This window comes from Fukomys damarensis, unplaced genomic scaffold (genome assembly GCF_012274545.1).
Source record: "Fukomys damarensis isolate Sample0158 unplaced genomic scaffold, DMR_v1.0_HiC HiC_scaffold_23, whole genome shotgun sequence".
Taxonomy (NCBI): domain Eukaryota; kingdom Metazoa; phylum Chordata; class Mammalia; order Rodentia; family Bathyergidae; genus Fukomys; species Fukomys damarensis.
Genome location: NW_022900935.1, coordinates 37499770 through 37517793, shown reverse-complemented (window position 1 = coordinate 37517793; position 18024 = coordinate 37499770). Strand labels below are relative to the sequence as shown.

General features: G+C 48.7%; 1 protein-coding gene across 1 annotated transcript; it reads left to right on the top strand.

Moving 5' to 3' along the window:
* Window positions 1–12943: 12943 nt before the first annotated feature.
* On the top strand, window positions 12944–18024 carry LOC104864929 (PRAME family member 6). The gene is made up of 3 exons (XM_033767389.1): window positions 12944–14614; window positions 15212–15799; window positions 16936–18024. The coding sequence occupies exons 1-3, from the start codon at window positions 14235–14237 to the stop codon at window positions 17588–17590; spliced, it is 1623 nt and encodes a 540-aa protein (XP_033623280.1). The 5' UTR covers window positions 12944–14234; the 3' UTR covers window positions 17591–18024.

Sequence of the window (18024 nt, the reverse complement as noted above, 5' to 3'; positions counted from 1 at the left end):
AGATGAGCCAGCCTTGTGCTCCCATCTGCAGCTCCGCTGGCTGCCAGAGCTCTGTTTTTCTGTGGAATCCTGATGATGTGGTGGCCACATGGAAAACTGTCGCACTTGTGCACAGTGTCCTGTCTTTCTGTCCTCAGGAACAGAGGAAGTGTGTTGAGGATAAGGCAGGTGCACCACTGTCCCTGGGTGTCTGCAGTGTTACAGGAGCTGTGTGCATGATGAACACACAGCACATGTGTGTCCTCCTCATAACATCTAGTGTTCTGAAGTGTTAAAGAAGTTGCCAGTGCACAGTGAAACAGACTTAGTGAACAGACACTTGACAGTTTCTCTTGCTGTGCAAAAGGTCTTCATGAGATGAGGTCCCAGTGGTTGATTCTCTGCTGAATCTCCTGTCTGGGTTTTGTTCATTAACTCCTTGCCTACTCCTATGTCCTCAGGAGTTCTACTTATGCTCTCTTCCAGCAGATTTAATGTTTCAGATTTATCTTTTTGTGTTTATTTTACTTTTGAAACATCAATACTATTAGTACATTTTAGGTATACAATATAATGACAGTCACCATTGGAGATTTGTACCTTTACATAATATAACTTGATTTTTACTTTTCCCCATTCCCATGCCTTCCTTCAAGCCCTCCACCACTCTCTATTAACAAAGACTTTCTGTCCATTTTTCATATGAATATTCATTCCCTTCTATCTTTTTGCAAACACCTGCTACTTGCCCTTCCCCTTTGCACATTTTATTCCTATTTCACACTATCTATCATAGATTTTCTTCCTTATTTACACTTCATTTTCTCACACCAGAGAAACTATTCGATATTTACACATGCATGTAAATTCCTGGGGTTGTGATCTTCATTGTCTTTTCCTATGATATTGTTTAAAGTTATTTTGAGTGCTGGTTTGGTATACATGAATTTCCTCAGGTGCTCTTTGGCATGAACGTATCTTATTTCTCCTTCAATTTTGAAAGATAGTTTCACAGGGTACATCAATCTGGGTTGGAGGTTGTTTTCTCTTTGGGCTTGAAACAGTTCACTCCAAGCTCCTCTTGCCTTGAGGATTTGTGCTGAGAACTCTCCCGTGATTGTGGTGGCCTTCCTTTGTATGTGATTTGTTTCTTTCCTCTAACTGCTTGTAGAATTTTGCTCTTGTGTTTGGTTTCTTGGATCTAAGCCATTCTATGCCTAGCTGTAGGGTTTTTAGCATGACTAGTTGGAGTCCTGTATGCCTTACTTATCTGTATGTCAAGTTCTCTGCCCCTTCTTGGGAAACTTTCTGCCATTACTTCCAGGAACTCTTTTTTTTTTTAATGTCATTTACACTATCTTCTGTTTCTTCATTAACTCTGATTAGTTTCATGCTACTCTTCTTTGCATCATCTAACAGCTGTTGAATTGTATTGATTTCTCATGGTCCCTTTACCATTTTTAAGATATTTTTCTTTTCCTGGTCAGTAACCTCAATCCTGTCTTCGACATCTGAAATTCTGTCCTCAAATTGGCTCATTCTGCTGTGTAAACTTTCAATGGAGTTTTTAATCTCTTGGAAATCTGTTTACATGTGTTTTATGGATTCCATTTGTTTCCTTTGTTGGGATCCCATCATGTTCTGCAACTCCTCTATTTTATTTTTATCTGTGTCTACTCCAGAGTTATTAATCATGTCTTTCACTGTGGACACAATCTCTGTTATTATCTGAGAAATTATTTCTGATTTCATTTATTCCAGGTCCTCTTTCATTACCAGTTCCAGGAGTCCAGGTGTTTGAGTTCCAGATTAGTCCACGACTTTGCTCCTTTGGAGTTGCCTATGGTGATCTGGAAGCCTGGTTTTGATACTTGTTTGTCCTCTCCTTTCAACAGATGCAGCCTGCTGCACCGTTGTTGAGATAAATCTTTGCTCATGAGTGTTCTTCAATTCCCAGGAAGCCACCAAGCAGCCTTTTCTCTACTATTCACTGCTGCACCAGTTCCTGGGTTCAGAGAGGTGGCTTTCTGGATTCTTGTTCAATCCTGTTGTCCCACAGGGGTTCTTCCTATGGTTTTTGCATACTTGGTATTGTATCTAGCAATGCCTCTGGCTAGGCCCTGCCCTCTGATGTAGCTTTTTCTGTGTGGGTCTTCTGCTGGGTTCTCTGCTTCCCAGACTGGTGTCTGGGTTTCCTACTGGTTAGGGTCTTCAGGCACTTAGCAATAGTTTCAGGGTGGGCATCTGGCTGTTGCTTGTGCACCCATGCAACCCCTTATCAGGTGGGTCTTTGGCTGGGGCCTGTGGGCCCAAGCAGCTGGAATCAGGGCGGCGCCCTGCTGGCATGCCTAAAGACTACTGCTGTGTTCTCTAGTTTTCTACTCATTCTTTCTTTCAGTGGATTTAATGATTCTGGTTTATTTTTTGTATTTTATGCTTTGATTCATTAAGTTTATTGGTACATTTAGGTATACAATACGATGACATTCATCATTGGCAGTTTGTACCTATACATGATATATCTTGGTTCTCAATTATTCGGTTTTAATATGTAGATCTTTGATCCATTTCAATTTCAGGTTAGTGTGTAGTGAAAGATTTGGATGTAGCTTTAGTCTTCACCATGTGGAAAGCTATTTTCCTAGCACCATTTAGTAAAGAGGCTATGTCTTTTCCAGTGAATGTGTTTGGCTCCTTTGTCAAAGATAATTTGGCGGAGTGTGTCTGGAGTTATGTTTCTACGTCTTGTAGTCTGTTCTATTAATGCTCAGGACTGCCCCCCTCCACCGGCCAAGTACTATGACATTTTCATCACAGTAACTTTGAAGCATAACTTCAGGTCAGGGATTGTGATACCCTCTACCTTGCCTTTGTTGCTCAGAATAGTCTTTGCTATTCTAGGTGTACTTTGGTCCCTAATGAATTTTAGGAATTTTTTCTAATTCTCTGAGATATTGGAATTTTGATCTGCAATGAATTAATGCAGTATAATAATTTTGAAAGTATGGCCACTTTCATTGAATTGCTTCTTCTAATAGAAGGAAAAGGGATATTTCTCCCTTGCTGGATATCCTCTTCTGTCTCTTTTTTTCAGAGTATTATCATTATCAATGGAGAAGTTCTTTAGTTCCTTCATTATATTAATTCCTAGGCATTTCATTTTTTGTGGCTGCTGCTCTGCAAGGTATTGTTTCCCTGATTTCACTTTCAGCGACTTTGTTGGGCTAGCTGGAATTACACAGCAATGCATGAATATCCTGTCTCAAACAACAACAGTCAAAAAACCATATAGAGTAATTTGGGCATGGTGGCACTCCCCTGTAACCCCAGCACTCTGTCAGGCTAAGGAAGGAGGACCAGCCCAGCTCAAACAATTTGAGCTGATCCTGTCTCAAAATGAAGATTTAGCTGAGTGTGGTGGCTCACACCTATAATCCCAGCACTCTGGAGGCTGGGGCAGGAGGATCATTGTAAATACAGGGCAGCCTCAACTGATATAGCATGACCCTGACTCAAATAAATAAATTAACTAATTTTTAAAACACCAAGGATGTGCCTCAGTGCACAGGTGTTAGACTCAATCCTATGAAATAATTAAATAAGTTGCTATCTGCCCCAGGCTGAATTCAAATTTTTAATGCTCCTGCCTGAGCCTACCAGAGTCCTAGGGTTACAAATTTGTACCACCAAACCCAGCTGAACTTGCTTACATATTGCTAAAATAAATGAATTATCTTTCAGGAGTAGGATTAAAATACCATGAATAAATGATTGAATTTTCTCCATTACTTAGTCAAGATGATTATGGTTTGAGGTGATTATGGTTTGTTTGGACTTTTAGGGTCCCCCCACTACTATTCCTTTGTATACAAAGTCATTTACATTGTTTTCTTTTCTTTTATGGTACAGGGGATCGAACTCAGGTCCTTGCACTTTTGAGGCAGGTGATAGAACTGCTAAGCCAAATCCCCAGCCCCAATTACATGGTTTTTCAATTTTTTTTTTTTCTTGAGACAGGGTCTTGCTATATCGTGCAGGCTGGCCTTGAACTTACTATGTAACTCAGGCTGGCCTTGAATTTGTGATGATCCTTTTGCCTCAGCCTCACAACCTCTAGGATTACAAGCATGAGCCACCATGCCTGACTGTTTTTCAAATATTTAAAAAAATGATTCTAGATAAATTTTCAGCTTTTAAATCAATCTTGCATTATTCATGAATTTTTTTCTTTTCTTTTGTTGTTTTGTTTTTTGTTTGTTTTTGAGTTTTTTGATTTGGGCTCTTGCTTTGTAGTACCACCTGGTTTTGAACTCATGATGTGGCCCAGACTGGCCTCAAAGTCACGGAGTCCTCCTGCTCAGCCTCTCCAGTGATGGGATTATGGTGTGTGTCACGATGCCTGGCTCTTGGATTTTCAATCTTCAAGCTGATCTTGTATTTCTCATGGATTTTCAACCCCTAAACCAATCTTGCCACCCTGTTGCTCCCAGTGCTGGAGTGGGCAACTTCCTGTGAACCTAAATTCAGGAGAAAAAAAAAAATGAAGTAATTCAGCCACCACTCAGAACCTTCACTGTTGTCCTCAGCTTTGTCTGTGAGGAGGCTCCCAGGCAGAAATGCAGACTGGAACCAGGAGTTGCGTCTGGATGTTTAGAGCCCCTAAATCACCATTTCCCAAAGAATGAAGTGAGTGGAGGATCTGAGACTCCATTCTCAGCTGTCTTCTTCGGTGATAAATAAATCTAATGCTCACGGCCATCCGAGGCCATCCAAGCCTATAATCCCACCATTCAGGATGCAGAGGGAGAAGGACAGAAAATCGGGGGCTGCCTAGATCACAGAGCAAAACATATCCCAAAGCGCGCGCGCGCACACACACACACACACACACACACAATCAGGATGCGGGGAGAAGGACAGAAAATCGGGGGCTGCCTAGATCACAGAGCAAAACATATCCCAAAGCGCGCGCGCACACACACACACACACACACACACACACAGACGCACACAGCACACATAGCACAGATATTTGAAAAGGTGAATCCTGAAAGATATATTGAAAATAATTTGGGCATATATTGTATTTTTATGAGGTTCATATTAAAACCTCAAATTGGATATGAGAAAGCAGGATACTAGTTCAGGGGATAAAGCAATCAGCATACCTTGCTGGTTTATGGTTTTGAGGCTATGCTGCACAGCCTTCCCATTGAATAACTCGAGTTCCATTGCACTGACCTCTCCTCCATTCATAACCCAAGCTCATTAAAGGCCTGATTTTAAAATAAACAAATTATTAAAACACTAACATAGAAAAAGATATAAATTGACCCATGGTATATATTTTTAAATAGTTTTTACTTAACTCCTAACAGGATTCCTATGCTTTGAGTAGGTGTATTCTGTTGTCTGTAATCTGCATTTATTTTATTCTTTGTGGTACTGGGGTTGAAAGCAGGGTCTTCCTTCCTGAGAAACATCCCCAGCCCTTTTTAAATATTAAGCCAGTGCCTATCTAAGTCACTAAATTGTCTAAATTGGCCTCAAATTCATGATCCTTCTGCCTCAGCCTCCCAGAGGGCTCAATTACGGGCAAGCACCACCACCCACTGCAGCCCATTCCTTTTGTAATACAGTATTCACAATGCAGTGTTCTTTGTTTTTATTCATTAAATCTATTGGTACATTTTAGGTTTACATTATGAATACTCTCATCACTGGGAATTTGTACCATGATATATCTTTGTTCTTATTTTTTCCCATCTCTCTTCTCTCACTTTAACTCCTCCATCCCTCCCTATATACATAAGCCTTGCTTCTTTTTTTTTCTTTTTTTTCTTTCCCTTCTTACCTTTCCCCAGCCCCCCTCCCTAGCTCCTCTTCCTCTCTGAACATTTTCTTCCTATTTCATAATATCCATTATACATTTTGGTCTTCATCCACACTTTCAGTTTCTCACACCAGAGAAATAGTTTGATATTTACACATGTGTGTCTTATTTATTTCACTTAATAGTAGGGCCTCAAGGTGCATCCACTTAGCTACAACTGTCTCAAGTTTATCTTTATGGCTGAGTGTGAGGACCAAGCTTTCAGGTCAAGGTGGGCTCCCTTTGTGCCCCCTCTATACACTCCTTGCCCAGAACAAAGCTGCAAAAGTTCCCTTCTGTAAAATTCCATTCTATGTGATAGTCTCTCTGTGTTTCTGTTCCTCATTTAAGGGCAAGTTATCCTAGGGTATCTCCACCCTGTTTCTGTTCCTCTCTTAAGATCCCAAGATGAATCTTTTTCTGTTTGATTTAATTAATATAGAAATTAGTCATAGTTGACATAGGTAGCTACCTGCTGATATCCTAGCTTGCAAAATCAGATGATCTAATAAAAAGAGGAATTGATTCTGTGCGAATGTAGGCATTAGGTAATTTTCCAATAAGTGCTCTCCCGGTGCCCCTTTGAATATCCAATGATATGTAAAAGCCCTCCCAGTACCCCTCAATTATCCAATGATAAGCGAGAGCTAAAAATAGAAACTATATAAGCAAAAAGTTTCCTTAATCCTATATAAACCCGCTTCCAAAATGTATCTGGGCTGTCAGTCTGAAGCCGCTGTGATGATGACACCTGAGGGTCCAGGCTGGAGCTTGCAATAAACTCCTCCTGTAATTGCATCGGACCTGACTCCTTGGTGGTCTTTGGGGACTTCGTGACTTGGGCATAACACTGAGTAGTATTCCATTTCATAAAAAAAATCTTTATCCAATCCTCTGCTAGTGAGGCCCACGGTTCCTCTATTGCTGCTTGACAACATTCCAACAATGACAGGCGTCCGGTTGAAAGCATCACTCTGGCTTTTATTTTTGCTTGTACTTTTGATTGGCTTAATTATAATTATGGGAAATTTGGTTTTAGTAAGAAAACCTGTACAACTTACTTCTGAACTGAGAAATTTGCTTGTTTTTCTTTCTTTCTTTTTTTTTTTTTTTTTTTTTGGTACTGGGGATCGAATTTGGGTCCTTGTACTTGCAAGGCAGGCAGCGGAAGAACTGAGCTAAATTCCTAGCCTACTTCTGAGAAATTTGTATCAGTTCTGTCAGTCATTGAACCCGTAAGCATGACCCCTGATCCAGGGACTTTCTTTGAAGGGGTTTTCAGTTTTTCAGTAATTGATATTCACTCTGATGAAAGCCCCACAGCTTTCTTCCAAGAGTCCAGTTATTTGGAGGGATCCCAGAAAGGTGCTCAAAGATTTGTGGTAGAGTGATCTCATGGCCACTAGGCAAGCCCCCTGTTTCCTACATTGGGGCATACATAGATGAAGTTAGAATGGTGTGGAAAGATGAAAAATGAGTAAGGTATCAAGATTTGCCCTTTGCAGAAAGAATGAAATGTTCAGAAACACAGTGATGTCTACACACTAGGAAAGCTGACTAATTACTACAGAAAGGCTTAATAAGTGCAAAATACCTGCTTTCTGACTATATAAAAGTTTAACCAAGAAGTTGAGTAGTTCCTTATTAAAACCTAGTGACCTGCTAAGAGTTGGCCATAGTCTTTCCACTGTTGCTGAAACAGACATATGAACTTTGAAAAATGGTGGCAAACTTGGATTGTTCTTTTGATTGTGCTTTCCTTTATGCTTTTACTAAGAAATTGTTTGGTTAATAATAGCTGAGGCAATAGATAAAATGTTCCCATAAAAAAATAATAGAATAGGTATATGCTGTAGTTTATTAGAAAAATGATCCTAGGGCCAGGGATTTGCCTCAGTGGTTCTGCCTCCTGCCTCTCAGGCACAAGGTATGGAGTTCGATCCCCGGTACCAAAAACAAACAAATAAACAAAAAATGATCCTAAAAGTTTTTATCTAAAAATTGTAAATGTATGCCAATTTCTGTATGCAACCTTTAATATATGATATGAATAAAGAAGTCCTCCAATGTTCAGAAGGCACACTGCCCCATACCTGCAGAGTGTGTCTCATTCCTTCACAAGCGCCAAGTCCAACCATCCTCCTGAGGACTGAACTCCAGGCTGAACCCTGGCACTCAGATGCTAGGTATTTAGGCTGTTTCCAACATTTAGCTATTACGAACTGTGCCACAGTATAAACATGGGTGCACATGTATCACTGTGGTATGATGCTTTGAATTCTTTCAGAAACTTTCCCAGAAAGGGAACAGACAGGTCAAACGGAACCTCTAACCCTAGTTTATGTCTGTGAGGACGCTTCCAGGGATCCCAGGCACGGCAAATGCTCCATGAGGTCCCCCCCCACCCCGGCTGAGGGACTCCAACCCTCCTGTGTGACTGTGGAGGATGCCTGGGGCCTGGGAAGCCCAGAGACCCCACTGCTGACCATTGCGCCCGCTTCCTCTCTGCCTGCTTCCACAGGGCAGCACTCGTGGGAGTCAGTCTACGTCACTGGAGGAGGGGAAACATCAGGGAGAAATAAACTGGAGGCTGCATGGGACATAGCTAATGAAGGAAAACCAACCGAGGTTTCTAAATTGCAGCGAAGCTTTGAACACAGTGAACACGAGGCCAGGAGAACGTGGATCATTGCTGAATGAAGCTCACATTGCACGGAAACAAAGTCAAACTTAAGTCTGTGTGCCAGTGAGCTAATAGGCACTTGTGAACCTAAGCACTTTCTAACCAGGTAATGGAGGAGAAGGACCGTTTCGGCCCAGACCACTTGCTCACATCTGTCACCCCGGGCCCCTGTAGGCTGAGGCAGGATGACCGCAACCTGAGCACAGACTGGGACAGTCATATGTGGACCTGTCTAAGGGTGAAAGAACAGATTTGGACAGAAGCTCTGTATTCGAGAAATGGAGGATTCTAGACGCCGTGGCGAAAATGAAGAAGGAAAGAAAGAAGGGGGAAAAGAAAGGAAGGCAGGATGGATGGAGGGCCAGAGGTAGGAAAGGGATGAGAGAAGAAAAGAAGCAGGGAAAGAAAGAAAACAAAATGAAGGAAAGAAGGGCCGAGGAAATACGGAAGCAGTCATCCTCCAATTTGTCCGTGAAGGAGCTCACTTCCGGGAGAGAGATCGTGAGTCTGATGTATGGGCGAGTCTGACAAAGGGAGCCTGAAGCACTCTGCTACCGACAGACAACGGAAAGCACTCAGAAAACAGGTGCAGGGTCCGTTCCTATCAGCGAGAGTGGGCGGCATGAATGTGCCCGGGCCAAGCCGGGCACTTACTTCACCCCCACCAGGGAACAAACGCCTTTCCCAGGATCGGGGCTCCCCCCACAGTTCCTCCCCAGAACCCCGGCCCGGGGAGCAGTCTGGGGCCTCAGCTCCTCGGCCGCGGAGCCTTCCTCAAAGGAACTCTGCTTTCTCACTATGTGTTTGAAATCGGGGTGTGAACTCCAGGACCGGCCACCCCTTAGCTGCGTCCCCGCCCTAAGAGGTTTTTGGTCCTTCTGGCTGTGTTTTGCAGGAATAGAGCCCGACTCCAGAAGCCTTGCATGGACCTACAGCCCCAGCCCCCTCCCCCCGACTCTGCTTTTTTTATTTGGAGAACAGACCTTGCTAAGTGAACGAGTCACCCAAGTCGGGTCGGAACTCAAAAGTACGTCATCCTCCTGGATTTCTGGAATTAGAGGCACAGGCCACCAGGCCTGGCTAAAGAAACTGTTCTTCAAAGCAAAATGAAGAGTGGGGTGTGGTGGCACACGCCTGTAATCCCAGCACTAGGGAGGCTGAGGCAGGAGACTTGCTGTCAGTTGGAAGCCGACGCAGAATACCTGAGAGGGCCGGGCGTGGTGGCGCACCCCAGTAATCCCAGCACTCGGGAGGGTTGAGGCAGGAGGATCACTGAGTTGGAGACCAGCATGGGCCACGTGGTGAGTTCCGGGTCAGTCTCCACTACCTAGTGAGACCCCGCTTAAAAAAAAAAAAACAAAAAACAAAAAAAACAATACATAATGAGCCTCTGTATGAAAATCGGGGAGTGCACTAAGATCCTTTATCGCAGTGAATCTTTCTGTTCCGTCTTTTTGCCACCGGGGATGGAACTCAGGCTCTTGCACTTGGGAGGCAGGCGCTGGCACCACCGAGCTACATCCGGGGCCCAGAGGGGTCATTCACGAACACATACATTCGGTTCCTGTTTCGCACTCTGGCCCCTCGCCGCTCCATATTAATAAAACTGGACCCGTGTTTGAGAAGTGAATGAGGGACTGAATCCTTGACTTTCGCTTTCTAATTTGGGGAGTGGCCGAGGCGGGGGTCTCACTCTGTAGTGCGGGCTGGACTCGAGCTCACTCCGTGCCCCGGCTGGCTTCCATGTATTTCCTGGCTGTCCTCCTGCCTCAGCCTCTGAGGTGCTGGGATTACGGGCGTGTCTCTGTCTCCCCGCACCCGGCCCCACTCTCCTTAATTCTCCTCTGGCCCCGTCTAGAGCTGTGCGACGATCAATCAAGGTGGACGTGGGGTGAACTGGGTGGAGAGGGAGGAGCACGATCAGAGATGCGGGTGTGAGAGGAAGGGAGGAGCTGGGCGGGTGAGGTGTAGCCGACGGGGCGGATAAAAGGAGGGCGGCTGAGGAGCTGCTCAGCTCTGGAGCTCGCAGTCACCGCCTGGCCCCACCTGGAGTCCCGCAGCCTGGGCACCCACCCGCGACCGCGACCGCACCCGCAGCCGGTGAGTCACTGGCCCTCCTCACGGCCCTCGGCCCGAGTCCTGTGAGGACGGAGGGCCCAGGTGGCACGGGAGGATGCTGTGTTTTCTGTCTCTTCAGGTGGGTGGGTTTGGAATTTGGCAGTCGTTGCTTTTCGGAACCCAGGTCTTCCTGTGTGTCCCGGCTGGATTTGAATTCAGAGTTCAGTACGTAGCCCAAGCTGTCCCCGAACTCCGGATTGTCCTGCCTCTGCCTCCTTACCCCTGGGACCACAGAGGCATCGGCTAAGTCAGAGTTAGGTTTTGGTGGAAATGTGTAACTTCGCCTTCATGCTTTCGGTATCGTTTTGTGCGATGCTTTACGTCGGTTCATGAAAATGTTTTTGGCACAGCGCCTCACTCAAGAGTTCCAGTGCAGACTGGCCTTGACCTGCTCTGCACTCCAGGATGGCTTGGAATTGCATTGCTCCTCCTGCCTCAGCCTCCCGAGTGCCGGGATGACAGGCGTGGTGAGCAGCCACATCCACTTGGTCATTTTGTCACTTTTTAAGAAGCTGACGTTTTTCTTGGGCTGCTGATCCTGCCCAGAAGAGAATGGCCCTGAGTCCGATCCCCTCGTACCAAATAGATACATAAACTCATAAACGAGAAAGGGAACGCTTCTAGTAGTCTTCCTTTCTTTCTTGAAGTTGGTTAATTTTCTTGGTACTTCCGAGGTAGGTGTACAGCGTAGTGACATTTATCATTGGAAATTTGCACCTTTCCGTAATCCATCTCGGTTTTCCTGTTTGCCCCAGGCCCCTGCCCTCCCTCCAGCCCCTCCACCCCTCCCAATCTGCAACGACATTGTTTCCTCTTTTTTTCTTCTCTTCATGGTGACCCCATGGTATTCTTTCTTTTTCCGGAACCCTTCAGTTTCCCCTTCCACTTTACAGTTCTCTTTATTTTTATTCTTCTATTTTTTGGGTACCGGGGTTCGAACTTGGGCCTCGCAGAACCACCGAGCCAAACCCCGGCCCTTCTAGTTCTTTCTAAAGGCCAGTCGTGTCTTCAAACGTCAGCGGGCTCCCTGCTGTAAGTCCCTCCTGGTGCTGAAGCAGGGGGACGGGAGGACCCAGTCCGGCCTGGGTGAGAATGGACCCAATGGCTCAACTGTTGTTTCTAAGGGTTGCGCGGGGCCTTCCCCCTGTGCTCCATCCTCCACCCTTGTGCTTTCGTTTGTGTTCGGAGACAGGGTCTCGCTAAGGCATCCCGGCTGGGCTGCAGCTCGGAGCTCTCCTGACTCAGCCTGACAAAACGCGGGGGTGACAGGAGTGGATCTACACGACTAACCTGATTTCAGGGAGTGTTCATTTCTTTTCGGGTTTTTTTTGTTTTGTTTTGTTTTGGACAGAGATTGTTGCTATGTGCGTCGGGCTGGCTGCGCATACGCTAGGCGGCCCTGGCCTAGCACTCGCAGTCCAGCTTTCCCAGTCCTGGCACTGCAGGCTGCCCCACCACCGGAGACGCCTTTACAGCATTTTAACCGTAGCCCTCGAGATGGAGATGTTGCTCCGTGGTAGGTAGAGCTCTGGACGAGAATGCCCGGGCTCAAGGTTCGACCTATCAGAGCAAACTGAAGAGAATGAGGTTTTATTTTCTTTCAGAACTGAGGACTGAAGTCAGGGGTGTGATATCATGGACCTTAAAGGCCCAGGCGCCACGTTTTTTTTGCTGCTTGTGTGTTCAGACAGGGTCTCCCACCTCAGCCAGGCTGACTGAGCTCTTCATTCCTCCCTCGTCCAGCTAGGAGTTCCTTTCTCCGCTCTCCCCCCTCTCCCACCCTGCTCCACTTTTCTTTGCGTCTTTCCTTCCTTCCTTCCTTCCGTCCTTCCGTCCTTCCCTTCCTTCCTTCACAACTTCGCTCCCACCTTCCTTCTCTCCTCCCTGCGTTCCAGCGCTGCAGGAAATCAACAGCACCTTTAAGACAAGATTTCGCTAGGTCACTAAATTGACCCATTTGGGCTTGAAAAAATTTTAGGGCTCACAGGCCTCAGACTCTCCGAGTACTGGGATCACAGGAACGTGCGTGAAAGTCTTTACTCACACTTTTGACATTCGATTAGTATCTCCTAAATGATAGTTCCGTGGAGGTTCATTCGTGATTTTAACGAGGGCCCTCGATTCTCATGGGCTCGCCCCTGACTTCGGTCAACCTCTACGCAAAAAGTAAAAGAAAAACTGGGCAAGGCCGCTCTCAAGCATGATTCCACCACTCCCAGGGCTGGGTCAGTAGGATGGCTGAGTCTGAGGCCAGCCTGAAATACAGATGGAGACCCTGTTGCCAAAAAAAATATATCCAGAATAAAAATAATAACAAGGGGAACTTTAAATCATTCTGTATAGTCGGGAACGTGTGTGTATTCAGGCCTGAATTATCACCTGCTCTGGAGGCTGAGGCAGGACACCTGTGAATTGAAAAGCACTTGGACAGCTCAGATGCTTTCTCAAACGAAACATTGCCCAAAACAGTGCTGAAACCATCCCTTGAGCAAAAGCCATATTCAAGCCAACCAATTACAAAAGACTATGTAGTGTTCTGCACCAGTATTTCACTTTTTTGTTTCTCTTGTCCGCGTGGGGTCATTGTCTGTTGCTTTGGGTTTTTTTTGTTTGTTTGTTTGTTTGTTTTGCTGTTGTTGCTTGCTTAAGGTGAGTTTTCATTAAGAGGTTCTACTCGGACTGACCCCCACTCTTTGGGCTGGGGAGCACTGGGATTACAGGCATTCACCACCACACCTGGCTATACTTGTCGAAGCTGTCTGCTGTGGAACACCTTGTCGCTGACCCTCCCTTCCACACACCTCGTCTTCCCTACGTTGCAATTCACTGGAAGGCATTCTTGCCAAGTCACTCTCGGTTGTACAGGCTAGGCTTGACCTTGGAATTCTCTCTCGCCCCTGCCTCCCGGGGTGCTGGGACTGTAGACCGTTCTGCCAAGTACAAGGTCCTGAGGGCCGTGGTGCGTTTTTAGAGGGGAGATGTTGTTTGATCTGTTCTCTGCCCTCACTCCATCATCACAAAGTGGTAAGGTGTCTGAGTGCGGCAAAGAGTTGTGAGGATCTACGTACGCCAGAGTTGGCGTTCTCCATCTCCGACTTCCACGTGCTTGGTACCAATTTCACGTGGCTTTTTATACTGGCTGAGGAAACTTGCCCAAACGAAAATGACACAAAGTCCACTTTGCGGAGTCACCCTGCTACCTCCTGAGTGGCCTCCTCTGTAGAACAGAGACGGTAGGTAAGGCAGGGTTGGACCTTGAGACATTTCCTCTGCCGAGGTCCAGAGGCCTCGGAGCCAAGATGAGAAACCTCCCTCACAAGAAGGCCGAGACGTCACGGCAGTCAGAGGCCACTTCCCACAGGGACTGGAGCTCAGAGGACGAGGGGCTTGAAGTGCATGGGGTAGTGGTGCCCTGGTGCCCACAGGGGCAGAGGTGCGCTTTGGGGCCACCTGAGTCAAAAGTGGTGGTACATTGCAAAGGATCCCCTCCACGGCTGGATGAGGAACTTGGCCCCGAGTTGGCCTCCCTAGGTCGGAGGTGGGCTCTGGAGCTTGGCCTGAATTGGACGGCCCTTCCTGGACATGACCCCAAATCCTCCTCTTCTTGCAGGTTTCTCGGGAGGGATGAGTACGCAGAGCCCACCGACTCTGTATGAGCTGGCCAAGCAGAGCCTGCTGAGCGGTGAGACCGCAGCCAGCGCCGCTGTGTACGACCTGCCCACCCAGCTCTTCCATGAGCTCTTCGTGGAGGCCTTTCTGGAAGACCGCAACGAGGCCCTGAAGGCGATGGTGCAGGCCTGGCCTTTCCCCTGCCTCCCTTTGAGGACCCTGATGGATCTGAGGATATCAAAGACCCCTCTGTGGGTGTTGGAGCAAGGAAGAGTAGAAGAGAGAAACCTAGAGACCCTTGAAGCCCTGCTGGATGGCCTGGACAGGCAGCTGTCCCAGAAGGTTCACCCCAGGTGAGGGAGAAGACCGCAACGGCCCTGAAGGCGATGGTGCAGGCCTGGCCTTTCCCCTGCCTCCCTTTGAGGACCCTGATGGATCTGAGGATACCAAAGACCCCTCTGTGGGTGTTCGAGCAAAGAAGACTAGAAGAGAGAAACCTAGAGAGATTTGAAGCCCTGCTGGATGGCCTGGACAGGCAGCTGTCCCAGAAGGTTCACCCCAGGTGAGGGAGATCCACGGACCCTGGAAGGAGGGTCCCGGGAGTCCCGAGCAGGGAGAGTCAGTGTTCGGGACACGGGGGGCTCGGGAGGGAGCGGCTTCTGGCGTGGAGGAGGTGCTGGCCTTCACCGAACCGAGCACCACCCGCCCAGGGGTTTCCTCATGAAACTGCTGCACGTGGGGGATGCGGTGAGCATGTGTGAAATCTGCCCCTGCCCCTTCTCAGAAGAGCCAGAGGTCGAAGCACACCACGTGGGAGGGGTGGAGGGTGGCAAAGGAAGGCAGGAAGGGCAGGGCGTCCGCGATGTCCAGAGAGGGAAAGAAGAGAAGCTCAGGTAGGAGGCTGGGTCTTTTGGTCTCAGTGCTGAAACCGATTCCTGTGTCGCCCACAGCAGGCGGAGACTGCGGGTGCTGGATTGGAGGGACGTACACCGGGACTTCTGGACCTCACGGCCCGGGACCGTGAGAGTTGCCCACTCGGGGGATGCCAGCAGCGAGGAAACGGGCGAGCGGGGGCCGAGGAAGAAGAAGCCGAGCCTGACGGTACTCGCGCAGCTCCATTTTGAATCCTGTAGTACCTATGCCAACCACGATGCGTTGCAGGTGTGTCTCTTGAAGTGGGTCCGGAAGAGAAGAGCCGCGGTACACCTGCTCTCTGAGAAGGTGACGATCACTTCCTGTGCTGTCTTTCACGTGGTGAAGCTGCTGCGTGCTGTGCAGCTGGACTCTATCCGGGAGGTGCATGTGCTCAGCGACTGGACTCGCGAAAGCATGCGAGCCTTCGTTCCTCAGCTCAAGAAGATGAAGAACCTTCACACATTTCGCTTCGGCAGCATGGACCCAGACAAATATTATTCACCCTCGAAAAACAAATGGCATTCCCGCATCTATGCTTATCACTTAGGCCAGATGCAAAGTCTCCGGGAGCTTCACATAGATAAGGTCTTCTTCTTGGAAGGAAAACTGCACAAGATCTTCAGGTGAGTGGGTGGCGAGCTCGGCTGCACATTCGAGGTGCGGGTAGGGTAGAGAGGAAGAGGGCGTCTGTGTGCCCCGCGGCTGGTAGCCTGGGAGGTAGCGGGAAGTGGCTGCACAGCACCGTCTGGACCCGCAGTGAGGTCTGCCGCGTCCCATAGGGACCCGTGAAGGCAGGGACCAACGTGGAACAGGAGATCCGCACCCGGCCCCACTCTCAGAAAGGCAGCGGGGTGGGAGCCGGCGGCGGGAGGAGGGCAGCCGCGATTTCTTTGTCTTGAAGGAGCGTGTCTAGGTTACGGTGCTGCTGGAAGAGGTAGGAGAGAGCAGTTAACTAAGGGTGCACAGAGGACGGCACTCAGCAGCTCCGGTGGGGCGCGGTCCCGTTTCTCTCTGCCCACCTTTCAGAAAGGCGGCCGGGTGCTCCTCCGAAGCTGGCGGCGCCAAAATAGGATGCCCGAACCCTGCAAGGTAAAAAGGAGCCAAGTTTGATTTGAGGTCACAGCTCAGAGATTCGGGTCCGTGGTTGGCCGGCTTCGGAACACCGCAGGGGCAGCAAGGACAGTTCCACTGCAGGATAGGCAGAAAGCAGCAAGCCGGCCTCCCTCCTTTCCCTTCAGCTTCCTCGCGGGCTACGGTTAGTTCCGTTGCTTGTTACCATCCGCACCCAGCAGAGGGGAAAGAGCCGAGTGTTTCCGTCCCGATCGATTGCATGGCCTTCGGCCACGCTAAACCAACCCTCGGACCAGCCCGGATGCCACACCGCGATCTAGCCGTTTTCCCAAAGGCCCGCCGCTGAGTGCGTTAGCTTTGGGGGGGCAGCCCATTCCTAAACCATAGCGATGCCCCTGGGAGGTGCGGGAGTCTGGGCCTCGCGGGGGAGCAACACACACTTTGCCGAGGACACGGACCCAGCTGCATCAAGAGTGGCCGGTCTTGCCTGGCTTCATCCTTCCTGCATGTCACCCCCTGGCCTCACCTGGACAGAGCTGTGGTTTTCTGCTTGGGGATGAGCACAGGGCACTGTGGGAAATGGGGACTGAGTCGGTGACACCAGTGATGGTACCTTGAACTGTTACTGACTTCCATTCACCGCATCTGCTCCCTCCCTCCCTCTCTCTCTCTCTCTCTCTCTCTCTAGGAACCAGAAACCCTTGGAGGCCCTCTCCTTGAGTGCGAGTCCACTGAAGGAATCTGACCTGAAGCACCTGATCCAATGTCCCACCACAAACCAGCTGAAGTCCCTGACTCTGAGGAAGTTCTCAATGGAATCATTCAACTTGGACACCCTCCGGGCTCTGCTAGACAAATTGTCCGGCACCCTGGAGACCCTGGTCCTAGAGCACTGTGGCTTCACAGACTCCCACATCCTTGCCATCTTGCCCGCCCTGCATCGCTGCTCACAGCTCAAGACCTTCAGTTGCTTTGGGAACCCCATTTCCCTGCGCACCGTTCGGGTCCTGCTGTGGGAGTCTGCCCGTCTCAGTCAGTTAACCCACGGGCTGTATCCTGCCCCGCTAGAGAGCTATGATTCCAAGATTTCGCACACAGTTGTGGACACTGATTCCTTTGTCATGGTCTGTGCTCGATTGGCACGGGTTCTGAAGAAACTAAGGCCATCTCTTAGGGTCCAGATCTGTACCTACTTCTGTAATTGCTGCATGAAGTGCCAACTGTATGGACTGGATCCCAGCGGGAAGTGGGAAGTCACAGAGGAGTATCGCTACCCAGGAGGTCAGCTTGGATGTTACGTTTGTGAGGTGTGCCGGCGTACTTATGATATGTTTTCCTGGTAGGCGTCCCCTCGGACGCTCACCGGTGGATCAGTCCGCTGAGCCTAGAGCTCAGTGTGGTGCTGGGAGGTGAAGCCAGGTCAGCGGAGGTGGGCCACTGGGAGCGTGGCCTAGAAGGCTCTGTCTGTCACCGTCCTCTGTTAGTCCGTCTCTGCCGTGCTCCTTTCCGAGCCAACCCGTGACGTGAACTGTAAGACAGAGCAAAACTTTCTCTCTGAAACTGTGGATGTCGCCTGCAGCGAGTCAGTGTACCACGGGAGCAATGTGTTCATGGGCCTATGCGGGAGTTCGTCCCGTACTGCCGGTCCGGGGATGAGCCCGAGGGGACCCTTGGCGGCGAGTGCGGTCGAACAGGTCCCACAGTCTGAGCACTGTGGAAGCTGAGGCTGAGGGTGTCTCCTCACGTTCCCGGGCCAGCCTGGGCTCCGTAGTGAGCC

Bases quoted from the DNA above. Each gene is read 5' to 3' on its own strand.
- LOC104864929 (XM_033767389.1), top strand. From the start codon at position 14,235: ATGACCCCAAATCCTCCTCTTCTTGCAGGTTTCTCGGGAGGGATGAGT. The intron at 14,615-15,211 runs GTGAGGGAGAAG...TGTCGCCCACAG, and splicing joins TCCCAGAAGGTTCACCCCAG to CAGGCGGAGACTGCGGGTGC. The intron at 15,800-16,935 runs GTGAGTGGGTGG...CTCTCTCTCTAG, and splicing joins AAACTGCACAAGATCTTCAG to GAACCAGAAACCCTTGGAGG.